This window comes from Sorex araneus, chromosome 5 (assembly GCF_027595985.1).
Source record: "Sorex araneus isolate mSorAra2 chromosome 5, mSorAra2.pri, whole genome shotgun sequence".
NCBI classification, from domain to species: Eukaryota; Metazoa; Chordata; class Mammalia; order Eulipotyphla; family Soricidae; genus Sorex; species Sorex araneus.
In genome coordinates, this window is record NC_073306.1 from 160,606,201 (window position 1) to 160,631,384 (window position 25,184).

At 53.8% G+C, this 25,184-nt stretch overlaps 1 protein-coding gene across 1 annotated transcript in view; it reads left to right on the plus strand.

The window, feature by feature from the left end:
- Window positions 1-21,773, plus strand: part of ANAPC4 (anaphase promoting complex subunit 4) — a 37,931-nt gene extending 16,158 nt beyond the window's left edge. The window contains exons 12-28 of the mRNA XM_055139669.1: window positions 23-65; window positions 374-450; window positions 2,040-2,140; window positions 2,211-2,262; window positions 7,952-8,007; window positions 11,398-11,444; window positions 12,862-12,918; window positions 13,786-13,842; window positions 15,433-15,526; window positions 16,506-16,603; window positions 17,511-17,572; window positions 17,653-17,691; window positions 17,786-17,887; window positions 18,643-18,717; window positions 19,350-19,523; window positions 20,709-20,832; window positions 21,433-21,773. Of these exons, the coding sequence (XP_054995644.1) occupies window positions 23-65; window positions 374-450; window positions 2,040-2,140; window positions 2,211-2,262; window positions 7,952-8,007; window positions 11,398-11,444; window positions 12,862-12,918; window positions 13,786-13,842; window positions 15,433-15,526; window positions 16,506-16,603; window positions 17,511-17,572; window positions 17,653-17,691; window positions 17,786-17,887; window positions 18,643-18,717; window positions 19,350-19,523; window positions 20,709-20,832; window positions 21,433-21,660 (1,486 nt within the window). The 3' untranslated portion in view covers window positions 21,661-21,773. The remainder of the gene's footprint in view (window positions 1-22; window positions 66-373; window positions 451-2,039; window positions 2,141-2,210; window positions 2,263-7,951; window positions 8,008-11,397; window positions 11,445-12,861; window positions 12,919-13,785; window positions 13,843-15,432; window positions 15,527-16,505; window positions 16,604-17,510; window positions 17,573-17,652; window positions 17,692-17,785; window positions 17,888-18,642; window positions 18,718-19,349; window positions 19,524-20,708; window positions 20,833-21,432) is intronic.
- The last annotated feature ends 3,411 nt before the right edge of the window (window positions 21,774-25,184 follow it).

Below are 25,184 nucleotides of genomic sequence, written 5' to 3' on the forward strand. Positions count from 1 at the left end.
AATGCTTTCTCTTCCTTCATAGCGCTGAACTCCAGACCCTCTTAATGAACCAGCTCACGGTGAAGGTGAGATTAAGGCTTCACTGCCGTGGCTGTGGACCTTTCCCTCCTGTTGTCCCTGCAGTAGGGGTGAGGGGTGCGAGGAGGGGCAGGGGGCAGTAGTGGCACTGCCCAGTTCTCCCTTTGCCCTGGCGCAGCTGGCACTCGGTAATGGGGAGCGGTGCCAGGATAGAATTCAGGGCCGTTTGCACGCCAGGCCAGTGCCCTTCCGAGCCACCGCCCCCGGTCCCAGTATTGTAGACACTGTAAGAAGTGTCTGTATGGCATATAGTATTCGAGCTGTGTACTAAATCTTTCCTTTTTGTTCTAAATAGGGCTTAAAAAAGCTTGGCCAGTCAATAGAGTCGTCATATTCCAGCATACAAAAATTGGTTATAAGTCACTTACAGAGGTATGGTGTGATAACGGAATTTTATTTGTTTTGTGTGTGTGTGTGTGTGTGTGTGTGTGTGTGTGTGTGTGTTGCAGCCACTGGGCACTGTTCTTTTTTCTGTAACTGCCTCCCTCGTGTGGTGTTCTGGTTTCCATCGTCGTGTGTGCGTCTGAGGGGGGTTCGGGTGTGCCCAAGGTAGGAGCCGTCAGTAAGGGCGACCCTGCTTTGTGGACCCCTCCCTTGCCCTGTCTGAGGGTTCTCTCCCGCCGCATAGCCCACCAGTGTACTCGGAACCAGGAACATTCGCTGCTTGGAGCGCTGCCTTAAAGTGTGTGTGTGTGTGTGTGTGTGTGTCGTTTTGTGTATTTTTGAGTCTAAAACCGGACAAGGTGTTTGTGGGTCATGATGGCCTCTGCCAGGGTCAAGACCGTGTCCTGGGCCGGGAGTCTCCTGCTTCTGGGCCGACCCTCCGTGCAGCAGTTGGCGAGTGGGTGCTTGGTGTGAGGGTTGTTTCCTTCTTATTTTATCAGCTGGTGGCGTTTGGACCACATCTGGCTCTGTGCTCAGGACTCACTCCGGGCTCTGTGCTCAGGACTTACTCCGGGCTCTGTGCTCAGGGCTCACTCCGGGCTCTGTGCTCAGGACTTACTCCGGGCTCTGTGCTCAGGGCTCACTCCGGGCTCTGTGCTCAGGACTTACTCCGGGCTCTGTGCTCAGGGCTCACTCCGGGCTCTGTGCTCAGGGCTCACTCCGGGCTCTGTGCTCAGGGATCACACTGGGCTCTGCTCAGGGCTCACTCCTGCCAGTGCTCAGGAACCCTGTGTGTGGTGTCGGGGACTAAACCATGGCCGGCCACACGTACAGCAAGTGTGGCCTTCTGATCTCGTTGGATTTGTGCTGGGCCTGAGCCCCTTCCCTCTGGGCCCCTGCAGTGCCGTGGGCCGGGTCTCCCTGACTCCCGCCACCCAGGTGTGCGTTCTGCAGCAGCCCAGGGCCCGGCACCCTGCCCGCGGCTCTCACCAGCAGCCTTGCCAGGCCGAGCCCAGGCTCCCGGGATGCTGCTCAGCTCAGCGATCACTAGCTCAGGACAGATGCAGCACAGGGCTCCCCTGAAGTCAGAACTTCAGTAACAAAATGAAAAGCAATGAACACTGAGGGGCTGGAGCGATGGCACAGCCGTGCAGGGCGCTTGCTGGGCCCGGCTGGGTGGGACTCGCGGCGTCCCGTGTGGTCCCTCCTGTGCGCCACCAGGAGTGATTCCTGAGCGCAGAGCCTGGAGAAAGCCCTGCGCACGGCCGGGTGTGGCCCCAGGACCAAGATGAGATGGATAACGGTAAAATGGGATGAGTAGAGTCCCTGGCTCTGAGGTGAGCGGCGGGACCGTGGGGTACCTGTAGAATGCCGGGGCTCTGGGGGGCGTGATCCTGCCCGGCGCCCCGCTACTCGTCATGACCATCAGTGGCCCTACTCCGGTCCACAGAGATGACTGGAAGACACTTGTTTCTCGGATAACTGAAGGTGCTTTGAGGGTTGTGTTTCGGGGAGTGCAGACACGCCAGGCCCCTTGGCACCCGCGGCAGCACCGACACTTCCGCTTTGCCTTCCAGTGGCTCCGAGTCCCTGTTGTACCACTTGAGTGAACTGAAGGGAATGGCTTCGTGGAAGCAAAAATACCAACCTCTTGGACTCGATGCTGCAGGAATTGAAGGTAGGAATCGAACTTCTTGGCGGGCGGCTGGAAGTGCACTGGAACCTGACCTCTGCGTCTCTCCCTCCAGATGCGATTACCGCCGTGGGGTCTTTCATCCTGAAGGCAAATGAACTTCTCCAGTAAGTATCAGGCCGCCCCGGACTCCTCGCCTCTGTCCTTAGCCAAGGACCCGCTGGGCTCTCCTGCATTCCTTCCCGTGCATTTCTTACGCTTGTTTCCGTTCGTAAGTGGTTGGTTCTTCAGCAAGTCGCCCTTTCCCTGCAGGTGACAAGCCAGCCCAGGCTCATGGCGGCTTCACAGTGTTGTGTCCCCGGGCCTGCTCTGGGGGCGGCCATCTGGACACGCGGAGCTGCTGCTCTTGTCCTCTCTGCCCTGTCTCGTTTCCGAGACTCTTGCGTTTCTTTCATCAGTTTCCAGAGGTCGTTCCTGTCTGCTGTCTTCGCTCCCTGCTCCTGGCTCGCATGGTCTCTGAGACTTGCATTTCTTCCCCCATTCAGTTTGCAGTGGTCATTCTTGTTGTTTTGTTTGGGGGTCATACCCAGCGCGATGCTCAGGGGACACTCCTGGCTCTGTGCTCAGGGATGACTCCTGGCAGTGCTCGGGGGACTGTGGGTGGGGTGAACCTCGGTCAGTCGCATGCAAGGCAGATGCCCTACCTGCTGTGCTATCGCACCGACCCCTGGTTGTCCTCGTCTGCTTTGTTCCCCGACGCTCTTGGCCCTGGCTTGCGTTGTCTTGACCACACGCGGACGTTCTTCCCCTCTCCAGGTGGGCTTACGAGCTGTGGGCCCTGCTTGATGCTGCCCCTCCGTCCCTCTGGGCCTCCGTGTCCGGCTCTCCGCGGCCGGGTCCCCCGCGGGCCCTGCGCGGGACACCAGCAGCATCTCCTGGGTTCCGGTGGCAAGCGTCCTCCTGCGACTTGCTGGGATGTGGAAGGGGCCGACCCCCGTCTCCCCGTGTGTCTTCTGTCCCCTTTGCCCTACTTGGGACATCCGAACTGAGCCGCCCTGTTAGAGGACTCAGGCATCGCGGAACATTGCTCACAGAAGCTGTGCCCTTCCCAGGCGCGCCCCTTCCTGGGGCTTTCTCTCTCTCTCATTTCTGCACGGCGTATTGTTCACCCCGGCGAGGCGGCACGTCGCAGCCATGCTCTAGATGTGGGCCTTTGTATTCATTGTGCTGGAAGGAAAATGCCACTTCAGCATGAACTAACTCCTCAGTTGACTGCTGTGGTCATTTCTCTGGGGGATCTTTGATCTCTCCTTTGGTCCTCGCGCTGTCACTTGCAAATTTTTCTTCTTGCTTCCTGACTAAATTTCTTGACTTAATTATCCAGGACTATTCTATTCATGAACAGTTAACAGGTGCTTGGATTTCTGCTTGCTTGCTTGCTTGTTTTGTGTTTTGTTTGGGGTCACTTGCTGTTGCTCAGGACTTACTCATGGCTCCGCGTTCAGGGGCCACTCCTGGCGGTGCTCAGGGGGCTCCCGGGGGTGCCGGCATGCACCGGACTATTGCACCAGACACGAGCCTTGTTCTCAGTGACTGTTCTCAGTAACCGAGGTTAGTCGTGAGCAGACCGGTGAAGAAGCCTTCCCTTCGTTTGGTCGGTGAGATCGTGAGAAGCTGGGGGTGGAAGGCCTCAGGAAGGGGGACTAGAGCCGGGAGAGGGCAGATCAGGGGAGGCCGCAAGCTCTTTTGGCCTTGTGAGGCCCCAGGGACTGTCTGTCCAGACGCATCGGAGGGGTGTCAGGCCCTGGAGCTGAAGGGACCGGAGTGGCCCAGGGTGAGAGGGAGGTCCGAGGGGACTGCAGGGCCTGCATGCTGAGGGGGGCCCAGCAGTAGTCAGATCACGGCCTGCACTGGGCGGTGAGCCGGGCCTTGCGGGGCGCCGGGGACGGTGCAGGGGATGGTGGGGAGGGTCGCTGGGCGTCCTGAGTAGGAGGCAGGGACAGAAGCCCCAGGAGAAACGGTGGTCAGCATTGGGACCCGTCTGAAAGTAGGAATAATGGAATTTTCTGCACGACTGTGTAAGGGTGATGTGTGTTGGGGCAGTTATGGGTCCAGTGCTCTGGAGGCGAGGCTTGGCGCTTCCTGAAGCGGGCAGATGCAGCTCTAGGGCACCTAGGGAGCACCAGGATATGTTGTGTTTTTGTTCTTGCTGTTTTTGCATGCCTCAATTTGGGTTTATCTGACAGTTTCTTGTGGTGCAAGTTACGTGTCAGTGGCAGAAGACTCAGTAATGGGGGCCACTTCCTTCCCACGCTGTGCCCACGGGGAGGCAGGCGTTTCAGAGGTAAGCAGGCCGGCCACTGTCCAGTACATAGTGGACACATGAAAATAACGGTTAGGCGAGGAGGCTGGAACGGGAATGTTGGGAGCTGTCCCTGGGGCGCTGTTTCAGGGCGAGCACCTCGGTGAGGTCATAGGTGCCTAGTAGCAGGGGAGAGATCTGAAGGTGGAGCCGTCATCCTGCTGGAGGGAGCCGGGAGGCCGAGAGACTGACCGTGTGGGACCCACCGGCCCGCCAGTGAAGACAAACAGGCATTGCCAGAAAAGCGTTGCCGCAAGGGGCAAGGGCTGCCGGGCGCTGTTGACTCAAGCTGAGAGCGAGACTAGTTGATTTAATATTGTTGGGCCAGACTGCTGAGGGTGACCTTGACAAGAGCCAGCCCTGAGGGCAGTAGGGGGCTGGCTGCAGAGCAGAGTGGGAGCAGCTGTGATCGCCTGAGTCCTCTCTGCCAGAAGGAGATTGGCCGGGCTTGGAATCGGATGTTGAGCTGTTGCTTCCTTTGACGAAGGGAGAGATTAGGGCCTGCTTGTGTATGCTGGAGTCTTGTAAAAGGGAACAGTCCTGGGAAGTGCAAAGAGAGGGCAGGGTTGTGAGTGCAGGGTTGGGGGTGGGCAGCCCGTGGGGGTCCAGGGCTGGTCAGGAGGCAGATGCTGAGCACTGGGCTTGGGGCTGTTCCCTTCGCATCACTTTTATTGTCTCAGTGTGAGATCGGAAGCCCCCTGGCATTCACGGAAGGCGAGGCAAGGGAGGTGGGTGGAGGGGCCACACTGTCTGCCTGGCACAGGGTCTTGGGGGTGCCACATCTTGTGCTGGCCGCTGTTCTCCGGCCCAGCCACCTGGCTGTGAGCTGTGTTCAGTGGGGCCCAGCGGGGCTGTGTGGGGAGGCGCCTCAGGAGAGCGGATCCGTTCTCTCGCCCTGACGAGCAGAGTGCAGCGGGGCGCAGAGGGGACTGGGTGAGGCGGGGGCACCGAGCACTGTGGAGCCAGTCCAGACGGAGGCTTGGGAGAGCTGAGCCTGCGGGTTCTCGTTGGGGGTGGGGGGCGGCCTCATGCCCTAGGTGGTGTGGGCTCGGAGAGGTTCGGTGCCTAACCCTGGAGGGAGTGGCAGTGTGCTGAGGGAGACAGTCTGGGGTGGCGTGGCGTGGGGGCCCTGCCCCGTGGTGCTGGAGAGTTGCTCTTGTCTTGGTGCTCAGGGGCGCTGGGGGTCGCATCTGGAGCTCCCCCACGCAGAGCGCGGCCCTGGGGACCGGGTGGTTGGGCGGAGCCGTCGTGCAGAGCGCCAGCTCGGCAGCCCTGTTCATCCCCAGCGTTCTTTTCTCATGTCTGTCCTCTTTCCTCCAGGCCCTGTTCTGTGGCTGTGATGTCCTTATTTTTGGCTTTTCAGAAGTTTTTGCCACGGGGCTGGAGAGAGTAGGGGGTAGGGCGGGTCAGGCCCAGGCCTTGCCTGCATATGGTCCCCCACACACCACCAGGAGGGACCCCTGAGCGCGGAGCCAGGAGTAAGCCCTGAAATCACCCACCTCCCCGCTGCATACACCCCCCCCCCCTCGCGTCTTCGCTCCTCCTCGAGTTCTCCCGGTCCCGCTCACCCTGCTGCCCCGCCAGCCCCCTCCAAGAGCCTCCCACTCCGCTGCTCCTCACGGTCACTCATGGGGCCAGCGCGATGGGCTGTGGACAGGGTGGCTGGGCGCCAGTTCGCAGGCCAGCACCTGCCGGGGACTGCCTCACCCCTGCCTCCCCGCGCGCTGCCCCTCTGCAGAGCCTGCTTGGGTTTAGCTTAAGCCCCCATGCCTCTGTGTGTGCGGGGAGGAGCGTCTGTCCCTCTGTGCTCAGTTTGTCCCCATGTCCGGCTGCTCACACATTGTCCCAATGTCTGTGGTGCCCTGGCATTGCCGTGGCGTGCGTGTCCCTGCCCAGGTGGGGAGGGGGGCATCAGAGACTCACCGCCGCCAAGTTCCTCCTCGGCTGTCAGCCGTGGCTGGGACTGATGTCAGATGACCCGGTGTCTTTCCTGCCACCCTCTTTGTTGGTGCGGGTTCCTGAGCAGACCCTGCCCGTCTGCGCCCTCGGTAACGGCATCGGCATCGGTTGGGCAGCGGGTGCGGTGCCCGGGCTCTGTAAACGGGGTGGGGAAGAGCGGCGGCTTGCTCTGCCTGGCTCCCCTCACTTTGCAGTGGGAGCGGAATGAGAGTTGTCGCGTGCTGATCTTCTTGCTCCTTAGAGACAGGTAGACGGTGGCATTTTCATCTTAGATGACAGGTGGGGAAACTGAGGCAGTGTGACAGCAGCCTGTAGCAGACCGGCAGTTATGGGGGTGGGGAAAGGGTGCTGGCTAGGGAAAGGACAACAGTTTTCTTTCCTGGTTTTTCCGGGAGAGCTGTGACGCCGCTGCCTTTGCCACAGGCTTTGTGCTCTGAGGGTGCCACTCTGACCTGCCCCCCGCGGCTTCCTGCCCGCCAGGGCCGCGAGAGTAACTATCTCAGAGCTAAGCTTGGAGAGTTTATTGAGAAACAGTCTGATAAAATGAGAGCTACTCCCGGGCCTGGAGAGATCGTACGGTGGGTCAGATGCTGCCTTGCACAAGGCCTGAACCCGAGTTTGATCCCTGGCACCCCAAGTGGTCCCCTACGCCTGCCAGGAATGATCCCGAGCAGAGCCAGAGATGAGCCTGAGCCCAGCCAGGGGTGGCTCGCGCACCCCGTCCCACAGCCAAAGCAAAAGAAAACTGCTTCCATTTATAATACTTCATTCTATTTATTTGTTTGTTTGTTTGTTTATTTATTTATTTTTGGTTTTGGGGTCACACCGAGCAATGCACAGAGGTTACTTCTGGCTCATGCACTCAGGAGTTACTCCTGGCAGTGCTCGGGGGACCATATGGGATGCTGGGAATCGAACCCGCGTTGGCTGTGTGCAAGGCGAACTCCCTACCCGATATACTTTCCCTCCAGCCCCTATAATACTTAATTTTAGTGTGCTTCTGTCCAGCACGGGAAGTTCAGTGTTTGCGTTCTTGGTTACTATAAGCATCAGAAACCACCTTCCAAGGCGAATGGCCCAGGCTCTCCGGGTAGTGGTGTGCTGCGTGTTTAGTAGAATTCTTTTCTGCTGGGCTCGGGGTGTTTTCTTCCTACTGACCACTGAGGGTTTTTTGTTGGTTTTCTTTTAACAGAATAATGCTGAGAACTGCTTTTTCATTGTTTCTCTTATTTGCAAAGGTAGAAAAGAATTTCATACTTTACTGAAGCCTACTGAAGAGCCATTACACAGTTTGAGCAGGACTGTTAGAACCAGATAGAATCTGAGTTACTTGCTTTATTTTTTGAAAAGAATCAAGCTCTGCTTTGAGTTTTATTTTTAGGTACGTGTAAGAGGCTATATAATCTGCTGTTTAAAAGACTTAAATCACATTCATGACAGTGAAGGCTGTATTGTTTCACCTTATTGAACAGCATGAACTCCGTGTCGTGATTTTATTTCTGATTTTATTTATTTATTTTTTTTTATCTTTCCAGAGTTATAGACAGCAGTATGAAAAACTTCAAGGCATTTTTCCGGTGGCTCTATGTGGGTAAGTTAATTGAATGAAACTTCTTATTTTAACACGCGGAAAATTGGGGAAGTATCAGCTCAGAATATATTAGTTACTCGGAACTTTCAGATTCCTTTAAAAGCAGAGAAAATAGTCTAAATGAAGCCCTGTCTGCCCTTGACACGGATTCGGCAGCTGCTCCGTATTCCCTGCCCCCCACTGCACCTGCCCTCACCAGACCCGGGGCCGGGAGAGTCACCCTGACAGTTCCTCCTTGCTGCCCAGCCCCACCCACAGTGGCTTCTGGCCTGTGCTGGGTCCAGCCCCGAGAGCTGGTCAGTGGGGACCCGACTAGCTTACCCAGTTGTGTGGACTTTGGCTTTCTCTCTTCACGTCCACTCTGTCCCAGGTGGTGTCTGTTAGCTGCACCTGACTGTTCCAGGACGTCATACACCCGTTTCCCCATCCCTTGCCCTGCCGCGCCGGCCCCTGAAGCCCTCCGCCCCTGCACCTCGCGTGCGGCTGCCAAGCGTCTCTGTGACGGCTGCTGCTGGGTGGTGATGTCTTAGCCCACGGGAATTCTGCCCACCCGTGGCCCTGCCGTGTGTGGGCAGGGCGCCTTCACCCCAGTAGGCAGTGGACAACACTCCCGGGCGTGGTCTCAGATGTTCTGATGCGTACAGGACGGCGTGTAGATATGAAGCCCCATTTGTATTTTTATTGTTATGGTCTGGTGACCACAGGGTGATGGGAGGAAACCTGGGGACACGGGTGCTGGGAAATGTGCACTGGTGGAGGGATGGGTGTTGGAACACAGTATGACTGAAACCTAGTCATGAACAGCTTTGTTCGTGATTCGGCAGCCGTCACATCGCATCATCTCACAATGATTCAGTAAAAAATATAAAACATAAATAAAAATAGCGCCCCAGGATACATTTCCTTCCAGCATACGCGAGATGTAGTTGTTAATGCGAAGCATCCTTCAGGAGGACTCCGCAGGGTAAAATCAGCGGTCTGTGATCTGTAGCGTGCTAATAAGATCTTTCAAACAGAGACCCGGATCTTCATTTCTGGTAATTCAAATCCAGATTCCATATTTGTCAGCCTAACATCATTGCTTTTGATTTCAAAAATGTGTTCTGCTGCTGCTGACATTTCAGATTCTTAGAGTTTTCTCAGAACCTGCATCCCAGCGCTGGCCAGGGCGGGGAGCCAGAGTATTTGCCAGGCTGGCCTACTTAATAACCCAGGCTGACAATTAGAAAGAGTCGCAGTATTAAATGGAATGAGGTCTTAGGAATAATCTTCCTTTACAGACGTTATTTGGTCTCACTTACAATTACTGGGGGTAATTTAGGCCATTTATAGTCTCGCTGCTTGTCCTCCCTAATTAAGAAACATGTTTGGGAGGGAATGAGTTATTTCCAGGCCCGCTGCTCTCGTTAGAACCGGCGGCTCATTCGTAATCCTGCCGTGGGGCCACTGGCTGCTGCCCTTTTGGAGCCGGCCTCCATCGGGCTGGGGCTTCTCTGATGCTGCAGTATCCTTGGCACGTCTGCTGCACTCAGCACCTGTTGTCACTTTGGGCCACACGTGCTTTCTCCTGGCTCTGTGCTCAGGCTCTCTCCTTGCCGTGCTCAGGGCACCCTCTCAGGAGCCGGGATGAAACCAGGGCCAGCGGCCTGCGAGGCCAGTGCCCTCCCCTTTGCCCTTCCACTGCATGCTTTTTCCAGCCTCCAGACACATGTTTTGGATCGTAAATGAACAAATGAGGGGACTCTGGTGATGGCCGGTGAGTCGAGAAACCTGATAAGAATCTGCGTCAGAAACAGTCTCTGTACAGGAGGTTGTCTCCATGGCTTGGAGGCTGGTCTCTCATTCTGGGCAACTCAGAGAAGGGAACAGCTAGTAAAATGTGGTCGGAGGCCATGCGGGGGAAAGATGATGAGGGCCGAATACAGACTAGAGACTGAACACAATGGGCACTCAACACCTTTATTGCAAACCACAACACCTAATCAGAGAGAGAGAGATCAAAAGGGAATACCCTGCCATAGTGGCAGTGTGGGGTGGGGGGAGACGGGACTGGGGAGGGTGGGAGGGATGCTGGGTTTACTGGTGGTGGAGAATGGGCACTGGTGAAGGGATGGGTTCTCGAACTTTGTATGGGGGAAACATGAGCACAAAAATGTATAAATCTGTAACCGTACCCTCACGGTGACTCACTAATTAAAAATAATTTATTAAAAAAAAAAAAAAAAACACTCTCTGAAGCCGTCTGTGTGAGAGCACGTCCTGCATGCTCTGCCCTGCCCGCCGCCTGGAGCCAGCGGCCCGGGCTGTTAGCCGTTCTCCAGACGCACCCCGCCAGGCCCGAGCCAGCCCCAGGGAATAGCACGCGCCTGTGCGTGGGTCAGAGAAGCCAAAGGGAAAGAAGCCGGCATTGAGGGGCTTTTGGAGTACTGCGAGAGGACCCTGGCCGCAGCGGGCAGTCAGGTTCCGTGTTGGTGGCTTCTGCTTTCGCTCAGAGACCGGCTCAGAGTGTGCGCATGGGCGGCGTTTCCCTCGGTCGGTCTCCAAAGTAGCAGGTCGACGTCGTGGGGGAAAGGAAGATCCCAGTGTCAGGTGGTCAGCAGAGCCCAGAAACGTAGATCGGGCCGCCCGGGCCCAGGGCCTGACCCTGTCGCTTCCTTGAGAGCCTGACGGGGCTTGGTGGGGAGGAGCTGTTGGAGGTGGAGGGAAGGCGTCGGCCAGGGCTTCGTGTGCTCCCCGAGTTTTTTGTTTTTAAATGTTGTAAAGTAGTTCACAGTGTCTGATTACATTTAATATTTGAACACCAATCCCACCACCACTACACCTTCCCACCACCATAACTTGGATATTTCCATCCTGAACCCCAACCCCTGTCCCAAAGCAGAACCTAAATAATTTAATTTGCATTGTTTGTTATGGAAAGCCACTGAAAATGCCTCAAAAAAGTTTCCTTAGAGGAAAGAGTATGAAGATCATTGTATGTCACCCAGGGGCTATTAATCCTTCCAGAAGAGATCACTAACATGTTGTTAAAGGTTGAGCCTTGTGTGCTTTTACATATATATCTGTCAAAAAAAAAAAATTCCCTCTAAGATTGGTTGCCTCCTACTTTAAACCCCACCAGTGTGATGTGGTCCTCTTGGGTGTGGGTAGGGTGTGTGTACGAAGTGTCCCCGGGCCCAGGAACAGGTGCGCTCGTGGGTGAGGCTCAGCCTGAGCGTGTGGAGAGCGGCCGTGGGCATAGCGGCGGCAGCGGGAGTGGAGTCTGGAGGTTTTCGGCTGCGGGGCTGGGTCCCTCGGGGCGGGGAGGGGTCTCACCTGACCCCCTCTGGGCAGCCCCAAGTTTTGCTGGTGGTTTTCCTTTCAAGCTTTTGTCTTTACACTCCCTGCCAGCAATGCTGAGGATGACAGAAGACCACGTGCTTCCCGAGCTGAATAAGGTGAGTCCCTGGTGTGGCCCTCGGCGGGCGGCCTGGAGTCTGTCCCGGCCACTGCGCTGAGGTCACAAGGGGGCGCTGGATAGGCCTGGGCGCTTTTTCCCCTAGAGAGACTTGCTTAGTGTGTGTGTGTGTGTGTGTGTGTGTTTACTTACTGTGTGTATGTTTACTTGCTTATTGTGTGTGTGTGTGTGTGTGTGTGTGTGTGTGTGTGTGTGTGTGTGTGTGTGTGTGTGTGTGTGTGTGTGTGTGTGTGTGTGTGTGTGTGTGGTTACTCCTGGTTCTGTGCAGGAGAATTTCTCCTGGCAGTGCTCTGGGGACCAAATGGGACACTGGGGATTGAACCCAGTCTGCTGCACCTGCCAAACCATTGCTCCAGCCCCCACCCCACCCCGCCCCACCCCCACCACCCAGTGTTTGGGAGGACGCGAGGCTGTAGCCATAAGTTCATATTCCTTTGCTTTCCTCAATAGGAAAACATGCTTTCCTGTGCCTCAGAGAGCTGGTCCTTGGCTGTCTCTGGCCCCTGACAGGCACCGCTGCTCTCGGGGCCCTGCAGGAAGGCCTTGCAGAGTCCGGTGGAACACGCCCTCCCCGGGCCTTGCTCCCCGCGCCTCTGGGCTGACTCGAGCCGGGAAATCAGTGCCTTAGAAGCGGCCTGGGTGGGCGCCTGAGGATGGTGCAGGGCTAAGGCCTTGCGTGCAGCCCACTCCGGTTCCTCCCAGGCACTGTGTTGGTCCTGGACCACACCAGGAGAGTGGTGCCACTTTGGTTTTTTTATGTGACCCCTCCCTTTAAAAGAACAAGAAGTCGAGGGGGCTGATGGGAGGGGCTGGGTCCATCGTCAGGATGGCCCCTTTGCAGTGTTCCCTCCCGGGAGTCAGACCTCGGGGGCTGCTCTCAGGGGGCTGCTGTCAGGTCAGGGACGCCCCGTTTAGCGCTTTTCTCTGACGTGGCTCAGAGTTTCATTGGGGGAAATAAAACTACGTAAATTGGTGGGAGGGTTTCAGTGTCTGATTGTTGCGGGCTGACGTCTGGGTCACTGGCCGAATGTTGAGCCACAGCCCCTCGTCCAGACCCCTGCCCACGCAGAACCCCCGGCCCTGGCCTCGGCCCCCCGGCACCCAGCCGCCAAGCGCAGCTGCGGCCAGAGCAGAGCTGTAGTGCGCAGTCCCCGGCCGGAAGACGGGTTTACGATGGTGACTGCGTGTCCACCGGAACCCTGGACAGCGTATTGTCACAGCACGGTCTGGATTCCTGTAGATATTTCTGTGAAGGAGCCTTCCCGGCTTTTCCCATGGCTCTTAGCAAATGATAAAAGGAGTCAAATTTATTATAGTATTTCTTTCACTGGGAAGTTTGTTTGTTTGTTTATTAATCTTGATTTCCTCTCCCCCCTGCCTTTTTCTTTTTTTGATAGATGACTCAAAAAGATATCACATTCGTTGCTGAATTTCTTACTGAGCATTTCAATGAGGTAGGAAGCTGGCTATTTCTTCAATGCCATTTTATTATAAACACTCTACAAAGTTGTTCGCAAACCAGTGGTTTTGTCTTGTGTCCACCACCAGTCCCACCACCGATGTGCTCTTCCTTTCACCAGTGTCCCCTGTTTCCCAGCCGTCCCCAAGCCAGTTCCCTCCGCAGGCACTAATAACTTTACACTGCCTGTGTCCTAAGGGCGATGCTACGGTCACAGGCGAGGCCTTCCTGAGCCGTTAGGTGCCGGTTGGGCCTTAGTGTCACTGTTTGCACTCTCTGAGCTCCGTGGGCCTCTTGCTTCTCCTGGGCCGTCAGCCCTGTGGAGTTTAGAAATGAATGTTGTGTGGCCGCATCTGCGACTGCACATCTCAGGGGCTCTGGTGCTGAGTCGCTCAGCTGTAGGCGGCTCTCTGGCCCCTCCAAGGACTGGTCCTGAGGCTGGGCTATTTCTCTGGCCACAGCCGGAGCTGGATGTGTGTGGGTAGAGCACTGGGCAGGGACCCGGGCTGCCCCCACCTGCTCGGGCTCCAGAGATCTGGGCCTGGAGACCTCCGAGCCCCCTGGGGTAACTCTGCTGCTGGCGTCCCTTCGAGGTCTCCAGTGCCATTTGAGAAATGTAGCTGCAGTAAACCTGGATAATGCTAAGACATGGCCAGATGTAACTCAATTTAAAGTTCTCAGTAATTTTTTGAACTTTTAAAATCACTAAGGTCAGTACTTATGATATTAAACACAAAACCTGTGTATATGTTATATGACCCAGAAAATAACTGCCAGTATCAGCTCTCTTGAATAGATTTAAATCTAAATTTGAGAGTGTTTTGCGAATTGACTTACGAATGAAACTGTTTCTTTTTCCTAGGCTCCTGACCTCTACAATAGAAAAGGAAAGTACTTTAATGTTGAAAAAGTGGGTCAGGTAATGACTTTGGATTGAATTTAGTTATTGCTTTCTTGTTTTTAAAAGCAGTGTGGGGGCTGGAGCAATAGCACAGCGGGTAGGGCGTTTGCCTTTGCGTGCGGCCCACCCGGGTTCGATTCCCAGCATCCCATATGGTCCCCTGAGCACTGCCAGGGGTGATTCCTGAGTGCAGAGCCAGGAGTAACCCCTGAGCATCGCCGGGTGTGACCCAAAAAGCAAAAATATATAAATAAATAAAACATCGGAGGTTTTTTTTTTTAAAGCAGTGCGAACACTTTGGCCGTGCTGATGCTTTTATTATCCAAAGTTTATGAAAAGACTCGCGGCATCAAGAGTCGGGCATCTCTCCTGCTCACTCTGGGCTTTGACCATGTGTCATTTGGCAGTACCGGGTGATGGTCACTAGGCAGAAGCCAGTTCACTGATGACACGAGCCTTCCGGATGCTGGCACCTCTCTCCACACGGGACTCAGAAGTCCTGGCTCACCAGGCTCCCTAGCCCTGAAGCGGGGGAGACGCAGGGACTGGCTCCTCCGTTACTTGGAAGTGGAGGGTTCTTGTCAGTATTTGAATGCCTATTTCTTGGTGTCTGGGAATTCATTTTTATTCATTTAATATAGAAAAAAAAAAGTTGAGTGTCTCCAGACAAAAAAAAAGTCATTTACCAAATCATGCCTTAATAGAATGTTTTGTTTCTGGATGCTGGGGAAGCCCGCACATTTCTCCAGACCCCACACTTCCACTTGAATGCTTAAATTTTATCATCGACGGCGAAGAGTTGTGATTGTTTTGCTCAGTATGACAGGCTTGCTTTATTTATTCTCAAGAAAATACCTGCCAGATATTCAACTATGAATAATCATCATTTGTCCGCCAGTCATTCTTTCAAGTGAAAATGGAATTTCATTAATAATAATAATAAAATACCTGACTGCATTCCCAACTAAGGCAGTTTCCCAAGTGCCTTCTCTCTCGTGACGACCATGATACTTTGATATGCTGCGAAAGTGCTTCATGTGCACTTCCAGTTCTGTCACAGAATATTAAAATACTCGTACTCACAGGATGAGATGGAACGAAACTAGGCATTTGAATAGCGTCGCCCAAGATACGCCGCTATGGGGGAGAGAGGAAGACAGTGATGACAGACTTGTTTGGGGCCACTGCCTTGGCATTGGCACCTTGGTTCCGGGGGGCCATTTCCCTAAAGATGCCCGTGACCCCAGGAATCCGAGAGCATCTTACCCCGGGGCTCGGAGGATCCTGCTCAGGTCTACAGCCTCAGGCTAGATTGACAGTCACCTCTGCAGTGGAGATGAAACCGTGCTTCACAAAAGCCAGAAGCGGGGCACAAAATGCAACCCCTGGCTTGGCTTTGCGTCTTACCGCATTCCAGTGTCGTGCAGGAGGGCTGGGCTTTTGCAGTGGTTCCTCGGGGAACTCGGGTCCCCTCACTAAGAGCAGGCAGCACTTTCAGAGGCGTGGCCGGTACGAAGGCAGAGCGTCGAGCTGCGCTCTGCTGGCTGCAGGCGTCTGTGGAGCCCCGAATCTCTGCCTGAATTGCAGCCTCCCCTCCTCTGTTCCTAGTACCTTAAGGACGAGGACGATGACCTTGTGTCCCCGCCGAACACGGAAGGCAACCAGTGGTACGACTTCCTCCAGAGCAGCAGCCACCTGAAAGGTAGCCCTGGACATCACGTGGGTCTGTGGCTCTGCCGGTGCCCCGGCCAGTGGCCTTGCTCTGTGCCTGTCCTCTGCATCAGCTTTCTCGTCTCTTCACTGGCTCTGTTGAAGAGACAGCAGAACAGCGACCCAGGTGGTGGCCGCATGACCCCAAACCCTCCAGGGTGGCCCCGTTCCAATGTGAGCTCGGGTGCCCTGTTTCAGTCTGGCAGAGTCCCAGAGCCTTGGGAAGGAAACTAGGGCGTCCTAGCGACAAGTGGGCTTTGCCAAGTATCAGCCCCTGAAGGTGTTCCCGTGCTGCACTGGGTCCTGGGTGGCCAAGAGGGGGAGGGGAGGCGAGCGCTGCCAGGGTGGGCACGCCAGCTCCCTGCAGTTTGCATCCCGCAGAGCAGGACCTGGGGTGCGGGACGGGGAGATGAGTGGCGTTTAGGAGTGAGGCCTGCTCCAGGTCTTCTGTCGTTTCACTGGGGCGGGGGCCCAGCCCTGCGCACCCGCTCTCCCCGCTGTAAAGGGGTAGGTGGCACTTGCCTGGACAGAGATGGCGGGCGGGAAACAAGCCCCGGTCCCGCTGGTGCCAGCAAGCGCTCAGGACTAGAGTGCTCACTTTCAGGCACTTGTTTCCGGCCGCCTGTCTCTTTTTCCCCCTTAAATCTGACTTCCCTGAGAATCGCCTGCACTGCCACTCGCCGTGGCAGAGAGCAGAGAAGGCTATGAGGCCAGGAGCTTGGTGTCATTCGGTAGCAACGGGCACTTCGTGTCAGCAGAAGCACAGTGGGTCTTGGGAGGGGAGGGAGCACAGAGTGGTGAGCCCGCACACTTAGCGTGTGCTGGGGTGAGAGGGAAGGCGGGCATGCTTGCAGGTACCTGTGCAGGTAAGCATTAAGCGTGTGGGTTCCGAAGGAGCCCGGGCATACCTAGTCATCTGATGGGTTACAGCTTTCGTTTTTGCTTTTGTTTCTGTGTCTGTTGGAACCCAGAAAGCCCGTTGCTGTTTCCTTATTATCCGCGAAAATCACTGCATTTTGTGAAGAGGAGGATGGAGAATATTATTGATCAGTGTTTACAAAAGCCTGCGGTAAGCGTACAAGGGATGTGCCTTACATGCCATCATGAGATTATCGCAGTTTGTAACTGTGTAAGAGATCATAATTACGAAAATCCCATGAAAATGCTGAAATTCAAATGCCAGCACAAATGGCACTTCCAGGTGGCTTGCCCTGGGCCGGAGAGCTTTGCATGAGGCCCCGGCCTATCTGAGCACTGCCAGGTTTGGGGCTCCAAAATGAAATGGATGAAAATGTTTTTACCCTAATAAGCTCCTCTTACTATCAGTTTCTTGGTTTTTTGTTTTGTTTCGTTGGGAGTCAGGCACCATATGGGGTGCGAGGCAAGTGGTCTACCCACTGTCCTATCACTCCAGCCCCTTTACTGTTAAGTTTCTCATCACATAAATCAAAAAGATGAGGTAAGAAAGTGTTGGCATCATCAGTTTTGCCTACTTCCAGAACAAACTTGTTACATAAAAAGCTTTGGTTACCGATCAGTTACATCTCTTTAATCACTGTTGAGGGGCAGGTATTGATGCATGAAACTGCAGTTAGGGTCCTTAACGTGCCATGAGCATATTTGTAGGGCTTTTGGGGAAGTAGGGCCTAGAGGGGTTGAAACCACACCCAGCAGTGCTCAGGGCTTACTCCTGTCTCTGTGCTCAGGGATGGCACCTGGTATTGTTCAGGCGACCATCTGCAGTGCACGAGATTTGAAACCCTGTGGGTCATTTGCAAGGCATGAGTTTATTGCCAAGGTCTTTTTCGCTCAGAATTTTCTCTCCTGAACTGTTAGGATTGCCATTAAGTTTCTGGTGTTAGTGGTTTGGTGATGTGGATAATTTTCTACTAGACTTGAACCTGACAGTCATTTTCTGTGCAGTATTCATCTGCATGTAAATGCTCTATTATATTTTTAAATCTTGTTTTATTTAGGATGTAATTGGAAAATCGATGAACCAAGCAATCTGTATTCCATTATACAGAGACGCTCGAAGGTAATTCTGTTTACTTTTTGGGTGGTAGACTTCAGCAGACAATTTAAGTTGCTCTTACTCATTGTTTCCTTTTATTTTAGTGAGGAATCGACCCGGAGGTTGTTTAAATTTCCTTTTCTGTAAGTATGTTTCTCCGTCTCCTGCGAATAATACCATTTTGTTCCACACAAGTGCTAAAGTATCATGTGTTGACGTTGAATTTTATTTCCTTAGGTGGAATAACAAAACTTCAAATCTTCATTATCTTCTTTTTACCATCTTAGAAGACTCACTGTATAAAATGTGCATCTTAAGGAGACATACCGACATTTCCCAGTAAGCGTTCATCTGAAGTTTGAATGAGAGTTAGACTTTATTATTTCAGTCGTAAAAAGTGATAGCTTCCTTTTCTCTACATTTCAGGTTTTAATTAACACTCCTGCATACTTTCAGGCTAGTTACGCTTAATCTCTTCGTAATCTTAGTGTTCACATCTTGATGATGGTTCCAAATCAGAGGTTCCGTGCCCTTCCAGTTCTGTGTGATTTGGGCTTGGATTAGAGTGATCACATTTAGTATTAAGGAAAAAGTACAGCAGCAGAAACTAACCCTTAGAGCTTCAGCAGTGTTTGGGACTCCTTATGGAAAGAAGTTTCACCTTCAGTTACTTATGCCTTCACCAAACAGGAGAGCTTGTCTATGGAGACTTCTGGAAGTTCAGAGTCCGTGTTGTGAAGTCAAATTCCACTGCTCCCAGACCCTGGTTTTAAATCTGAAATGAAAAGATAGCTGCTTGGGTCCAAGGAGAATGCTATTTGTTCCAGAGGTCCCTAGTTTTATGGAGCACATATTAACTGCCTTGGTGGCAGCAAGATTTCAAGCCAAGTTGTAATTTTGACATTGAGGTCTTACCCGTTTAAGGCGTCTAAGGTTGTTACCGGTGTTCTAGAATGAGCATCGTGATCATATGATCTGGGGCTTGGAGCTTAGGTCAGTGTGCAAGCACTAATAATCGCGTTCTTCTGAGCGCTTAGATTATTGCCTACCCAGCTTGTTCCACAGTCACTTCCCCACCCCCTCCCTTCTTCCAGATCTGTAGATAACGGACTAGTCGCTGTTAAATTCGGGAGCTTCACGTACGCCACCACTGAGAAAGTGAGAAGAAGGTAATTCTTGTGCCTCGTTGGGGTGAGCAGTGCGCGTGCTTGATGAATGCGTGTGTTAGACCCGGCCTCAGTGATGGGCCCAGAAGGTGCAGAGGGGACAGGACCATGTCCATGGGGTTACCGGGAGGAGGGTTTGCCTTTCTGTTGAGTCAGGAGTCTGGTGGAGCATGGTTTCCTAGAACTGGAGCATTGGAGCGTCTGTCTGCCGAGAAACTCAGTGGTTTTAGGGGACGAGTGGCTGAGGGTCCTGGAACCAGCCACAGTTGGAGGTGCTGTCAGTCTCCCATCGGGGGGCGAAGGGTAGCAGCAGTCCCCAAGCTCCGCCTGGCTTGCTCTGTGTCCGTCGTTGAACATTTCCACAGATGAAAGCCAGGCTGGCGGCGCCGAGCGGGTCTCACAGGCCTCCCTGTCTTCACGACTGCCCCGTGGAAGGCCTGGCTCTGGGCAGTGGCCAGTGCGGCCGGGAACTGGTTTCAGACCCGCCAGGGACCTGCCTTTAGTGTTGCTGCAGACTGTCGTGAGTGTGTGTCGCTTTTAAGTCAGGTTGCTCGCTCGTCCCGGCCGTGCGTGCGGGCTGCGGCATTTGCCCAGCCACCGCCGTCACCGTCCTCTCTGGTGTGTTGCAACTCCAGCACCTACAGTTGTTTGGATGCACAGTTTTACGATGATGAGACTGTGACCGTGGTTCTGAAGGACACTGCGGGACGGGAAGGACGGGACCGGCTCCTGGTCCAGCTGCCCCTGTCTCTGGTGTACAATGGCGAGGACGCTGCGGAGGGCCAGTTCACGGGGACGTACTCCAGCAGGTAACCGGCCGGCGGGGAGGGGACGCCTCTCCCGACATGCCCTGGGGTGGCTTCAGTGAGCCTTACACGTGCCCATTCTCGGGCATGCTGCTTCATGGTTACCTAGTTACTGAGGAGGACCGTAAAGTTAACTGAGCAGAAACACTCCTGTTTTTTTATTTAAAATTTCTAGCTTGGGGCTGGAGCGATAGCGCAGCAGGTAGAGCATGTGCCTTGCACGTGGCTGTTCGATTCCCAGCATCCCATATGGTCCCCCGAGCACCGCCAGGAGTAATTCCCAACTGCAGAGCCAGGAGTAACCCCTGTGCATTGCTGAGTGTGACCCAAAAACCAAAAATAAATAAAATAAAATTTCTAGCTTCCTATAATTAAAAAAAAAAATAAGAAAACAACTGTGGGACCAGAGTGATAGTACAGAGGGTAGGGTGCTTGTTTTGCATGCAAGATTTGATTCCCGGCCTTTCATATGGTCCCCCAAAACACTTCCAGGAGTAATCCCTGAGCATCGCCGGATATGGTCCCAGCACTCCACCCCCCAATTATTATTTTTTCATGCTAGCTTCAGCAGCTCTTTCTATCCCTTTGCTTTACTCATAATTCAAGAAGTATCTGTTGGAACAGGGAGGGGGCTATTTACATCAAAGGGTGAAGCTTCTGTCTTTTGGAGAGCATCAACCTCAATTTGTAGTGGAGCGAATTTTTGTTTGGGGGCCAACCCAGCAGTGCTCAGGGCTTACTCCTGGCTCTGGAGGTGCTCGGAAGCCACATGGGGTACTGGGAATCGAACCTGGGCGATCGATGCGTCCGGCAAGTGCCAGACCCACTGGGCCATCACTCCAGCCTCAGTAGTAGAACTAACACGAATTCAGATTTGCCTTCCAGAGTTAGGGTCTCAGTACCTCAAGGATGGCGCGTAGCCCGTTCCAAGAGAGGGCTTGAGTTGACTGAGATTTAAGTAAGCAGACTCCTATAACTCATATGCCCATTTGCTCCTTTTGAAAGGGAATTTTAAATACACACACACAAACACACACACACACAACGTGGTCTACTTGGAATCATAGAATACCTTTTTGTTTCTGTCGTCTTTGTACAGAAGCTCACGATGTTGCAAATGGGAGTAATAGTAGACTTTCTCCCTTGGCTGCCCCTGGTTCTGCCCGGGCTGGCTTCTCCCCTCTCCAGGCTGGATGAGCAGTTCAGCACCGTTCCCACGCGGACCCTGCACTTGGAGAAGCACTGGCGTCTGCTGGAGAGCATGAAGGCACAGTATGTGGCAGGCAACGGCTTCCGGAAGGTGTCCTGTGTGGTGAGTGCTTACCAAGGGTCCCGCCAGAGTAGGGCGCCTTAGGAACTTGGGGTCTGTAGGCGCTGGGCCGCACGAATGCTGTGGTGTATCATCATCATCATCACCCAGTGGCCTTCACAGTTCAGTTCCTCGTCCTGAGAAAGCTTCTTACTAGTCTGCATTTTATTATTGGAGAACCGTGAGATAGAACATTGCAAAGCTGTTCCTGATGAGCTTCCAGCCGTACAGTGTTGAGCACCCGTCCCTCCGCCAGTGCACATCTCCCAGCACCAGTCAGTGCCCGCAGGTTCCCTCCCCTCCCGCTGCCTGCCTCTATGGCAGGTGCTTTTCTTCTCTCCCCCCTCCATCTCTCTCCTCTCTCCCTCTCTCCCTCCCTCCTCCTCCCTCCCCTTTTTCTCTCCCTCCCCCCTCCACATTTTAATGGTCACAGTTGTCTGTGAATATCTCTTATGAAGGCTGAGTTGGAAGATTTTTGTCGAAGTGGGTGGGGATTGAGGTCGCTTTCCTGGAAGATCTCGTGCAAGCAGCTCTCTCTGCCGCCTTCTCTGTCCCGGGCGGCCACGCCTCTACTAACCCCTGCCCTGGCCTTTTCCTCTGTAGTTAAGCTCCAATCTGCGTCACGTGAGAGTGTTTGAAATGGACATTGACGATGAGTGGGAGCTGGATGAGTCCTCGGATGACGAGGAGGAGGCCGGGGGTAAGCCAGGGAAGATCGCAGACACGGTGGTGTCCGAGTCGGAGCCCGGGAGCCAGCCCGAGGGGGCCGCCGCCTCAGCTCCGGGAACCATCGACAAAGCAGAGAAACTGGACCCCGAGCTGGACTCCTGACGTGCCTGCCCACTCCGGCAGCGAGGACAGAGCAGGGCCACTTGGTATTTGGGGCGACTTTTCATGGTCTGTCGTCACGAAGAAATAAACAGTACCTTGTCTTATTTTCCTTACTCCGCTTCATCCTTTAGTGTTGTAGTCATTTAGACACCTTCACTGCTGAGATCTCTGCTCTGCAGAGAGAAAACAGAGACTGAATGTGAAGGAGGTTTTCTTCTCCCGTCCTGAGGCCTCGGTGTGGGGCCCGTCCCTTTACAGGAAGCATCAGGTTTAGGTAGTGTGGAGGCTTTGTTTTAGAGGCTCTGGGGGCCACAGCCAGCAGTGTTCAGGGGCCAGGACCTCAAACCCAGGGTTTGAAGTGGGTTGGCTGCATGCAGGCAAGTGCCCGGAAGCCTTGGAGTCTCTCTCCGGCTCCCATCATGGAATTTTGACACCTTCAGTATCTTAAAAGCAACAGAGCATTGATCCTTTATTTTCTGTCTTCCCCTTTTAGCTCATTCTAGGTCCCCAGGGTGCTTTCCAAATCAGTTTCAGAATAAAGTATACCGAGGGGCCGTAATCCCAAGCAAGCCAGATGGTGGACACTGTCTTTATCAACAGAAGTTCCGCTGTCCACCAGCATGGTTGTTTATTCTCACTGTGTTCGTGTGTCTGTCTCTGGGATCTTGGGGTCCACCGTGCTTCACGGGCTCTTTTTCCCACCCTGGGAAATGGGGACCAGGTCAGTGGGTGGTGGCAGATTTCCTAATGCTGGTTCCTGGGCAGTGTTCGAGGTACCTGGGACCCGCAGACAGTTTCTGCTTCACACGCGAATCCTGCCAGATTCAGTGAACCAGTGTGAAGCTTTAAATGTTCCAGACAGGGGCTGGAGCAATAGCACAGCAGGTAGGGTGTTTGCCTTGCACACGGCTGACCCGGGTTCGATTCCCAGCATCCCATATGGTCCTCTGAGCACTGCCAGGGGTGATTCCTGAGTGCAGGGCCAGGAGTAACCCCTGTGCATTGCCAGGTGTGACCCAAAAAGAAAAAAACAATGTTTCCAGGCAGGAAGTCCCCTGTGCCCAGGTGAGTGTGCCCAGGTACGGGGCTGGGGCACCTTTCCTCCATGTCCAGAGTGTGCTCTTCCTCCGGGACTCTGGGTGCAGCACCCTGGAGGGACTGGGTGCTGTCTTTGTTCTAAACTTTCGCTCCCCTTAATGGGGAAAATGCCGAGAAGCTGCTGTGACCTGTGTGAGCCTGGAGTTTAGAGCTGCGGCCCCTGCCCGCCACCCGGGATGCTGCACCCCGGCTGCAGCCTCACGCTAACCGGGCCTTAACACAGTAAATGTGACTTAGCTACAAGCTAGTGAGATGGGTCACAGGCCACGACGTGGCGCAGGGTGTCTTGACTGAGCTCTGAGGGCAGGAGAGATGAACGGTCAGGTCACGTTCCTGAGGAAAGATGTGTTGTGGGTCAGTCTTTGCTCGGATGGGCCTGCAGAGCGGAGGCGCTGCATGGACTTACCGTAGTTGCCTGCATTCTTTGTTTGTTTGTTTTTGGGTCACACCTGGCGATGCACAGGGGTTACTCCTGGCTCATGCACTCAGGAATTACTCCTGGCGGTGCTCAGGGGACCATATGGGATGCTGGGATTCGAACCCAAGAGGGCCACGTGCAAGGCAAACGCCCTACCCGCTGTGCTATTGCTCCAGCCCCAGTTGCCTGCATTTTAAGGACAAATCAGTTAAGCTTTGCTATTAGGGAGCTGGAGAGATAGTCCAGTGGGTAGGGCTCTTGTCTTGCACACAGCTGAAAGAGCACCCAGTGCGCCATCGGGCTACACTAGCACATGACACTGGCATCCGCTTTAGCAAATCGATGGACAGCAGGATGACAGTGATACAGAGAATGGGAAGGGCCTACTGAAAACTGGGCTTGTAGTCTAGCCCGGTGAACACGCTCACATCGATAGGAAACTCTTTGTTTTACTACAGAGATAATATTCAGGTTTCTAGACATAAACATTAATTCTAGTTTGAAACTTTCAAGATCAACCGATTTGACACCCTCAACTTTATTCTTAGCATTTCTAGCAGAAGGTACCGAATCTCAGTTTTGAGTTCGATGACCTAGAAGAGCACCATGGGGACAGACTTGGGCAGTGGACTTCTGTCAGGCCACTGGGCATGTGGAAAATCAGACCCTCCTCTTGGCCCAGTGTGAGAACCGAAGGCCTCTGTCTCGGGCTCAGTCCACTAACAGATGGTCGTAGGGCATGTGCCGGCACTCAGGGAACATTGCAGGGAACATTGTAGGGATGGAGGCTTCCCACGCAGTGCTAAGGGGACCCAGGCGCCCCGACCCCTCCCTGTGACACTCGGCCAGCTGGACCTCACAGTCCAATGCTGGGGGCCAGCAGTGCTGCTGGACACTAGGGCCATCTGGACGGCACCTGGTGCTTCTCAGGGACATGGAGCCTGGGGTTGAAGTCGGGGCCTCATGCATGTGGCGAGTGTCCTGCTGGCTACGTACGTCCCAGGACGCTTCTTGGCCCATGAATCTGTGCTGCTCTCTCCCCGGTAAATTGTGTCAGGTATTTGGAAGTTTAAATCACTTGGGTTTTTTTTTTTTTTTTGAATGGGAGGGGGTCAAAATTAATAGGTGATGACAACAGTTTAATTCTCTGGCTGTAGTGTTGGTTTTTTTTTCCCTCATTTCCCAAAATGAGTTTATATTTAGCAAAATGCTGCAATATTGTCCTTTTTTGAGCATTTGCCTATAAACGTGCAGGAGCCTAGGGGTCTGGCCTTGAGGTTTCTGAGGGAATCTCTCAAAACCCGCGCTCACCTCGGCACTTTCCCTTCACTCAGGAAGCCTCGAAGTAGATGTGCGCTAAATGCTTATTTCTAGAAGATGCTCTTACTGCAGCTGTGGATTGTTCCGTCTCACCAGTGATCTGGGAGACCTCAGAGTCATCTGCATCACTCAGTCAAGTTCACGGAGTTGAAGACCGTGAGAGCAGGAAGTACATCCAAGCAGGAAGGGGCGCTGAGCTCATGAGGAAAACTCTCCCGTGCGGGGCTCCGGAGGCTGCAGCACTCGCTTCCTGGGAGCTCGGGGCTGGGTGTCACCCCCAAACAGAACCATTTTCCTCCACTCAAGGGTAGTAAGCTCTACATATGGTGGGTAATTGATGATTTTTCACATCGTAGAAAACTTCAGAATTGCCAGGGTTGATGATAAAAATTGCTCTTTTATGGGGTCACCGAAATGCCATTCAATCAGAAATGTGGAGGGCCCTGGGCTGCATTCTTGGCACGTTTGCCTGATTTCATACCCACAGGTCGAGCACCATTACTTCCAATGGAAACTTTTTTTCTTACTCATTAGACATTTGTCATTTTTCAGTTGTTTGGTAAAAAGCTGCTCCCTGAGGTGTACTGAAAGCTAATGTATTTTTCTCCTCGAAAAATGACCTTAGCAGGAGTACAGGTCAAGAGTTGGAAGCTTGCCACAAGTGTGGGGAGCAGAGGGCGGTTAGGAT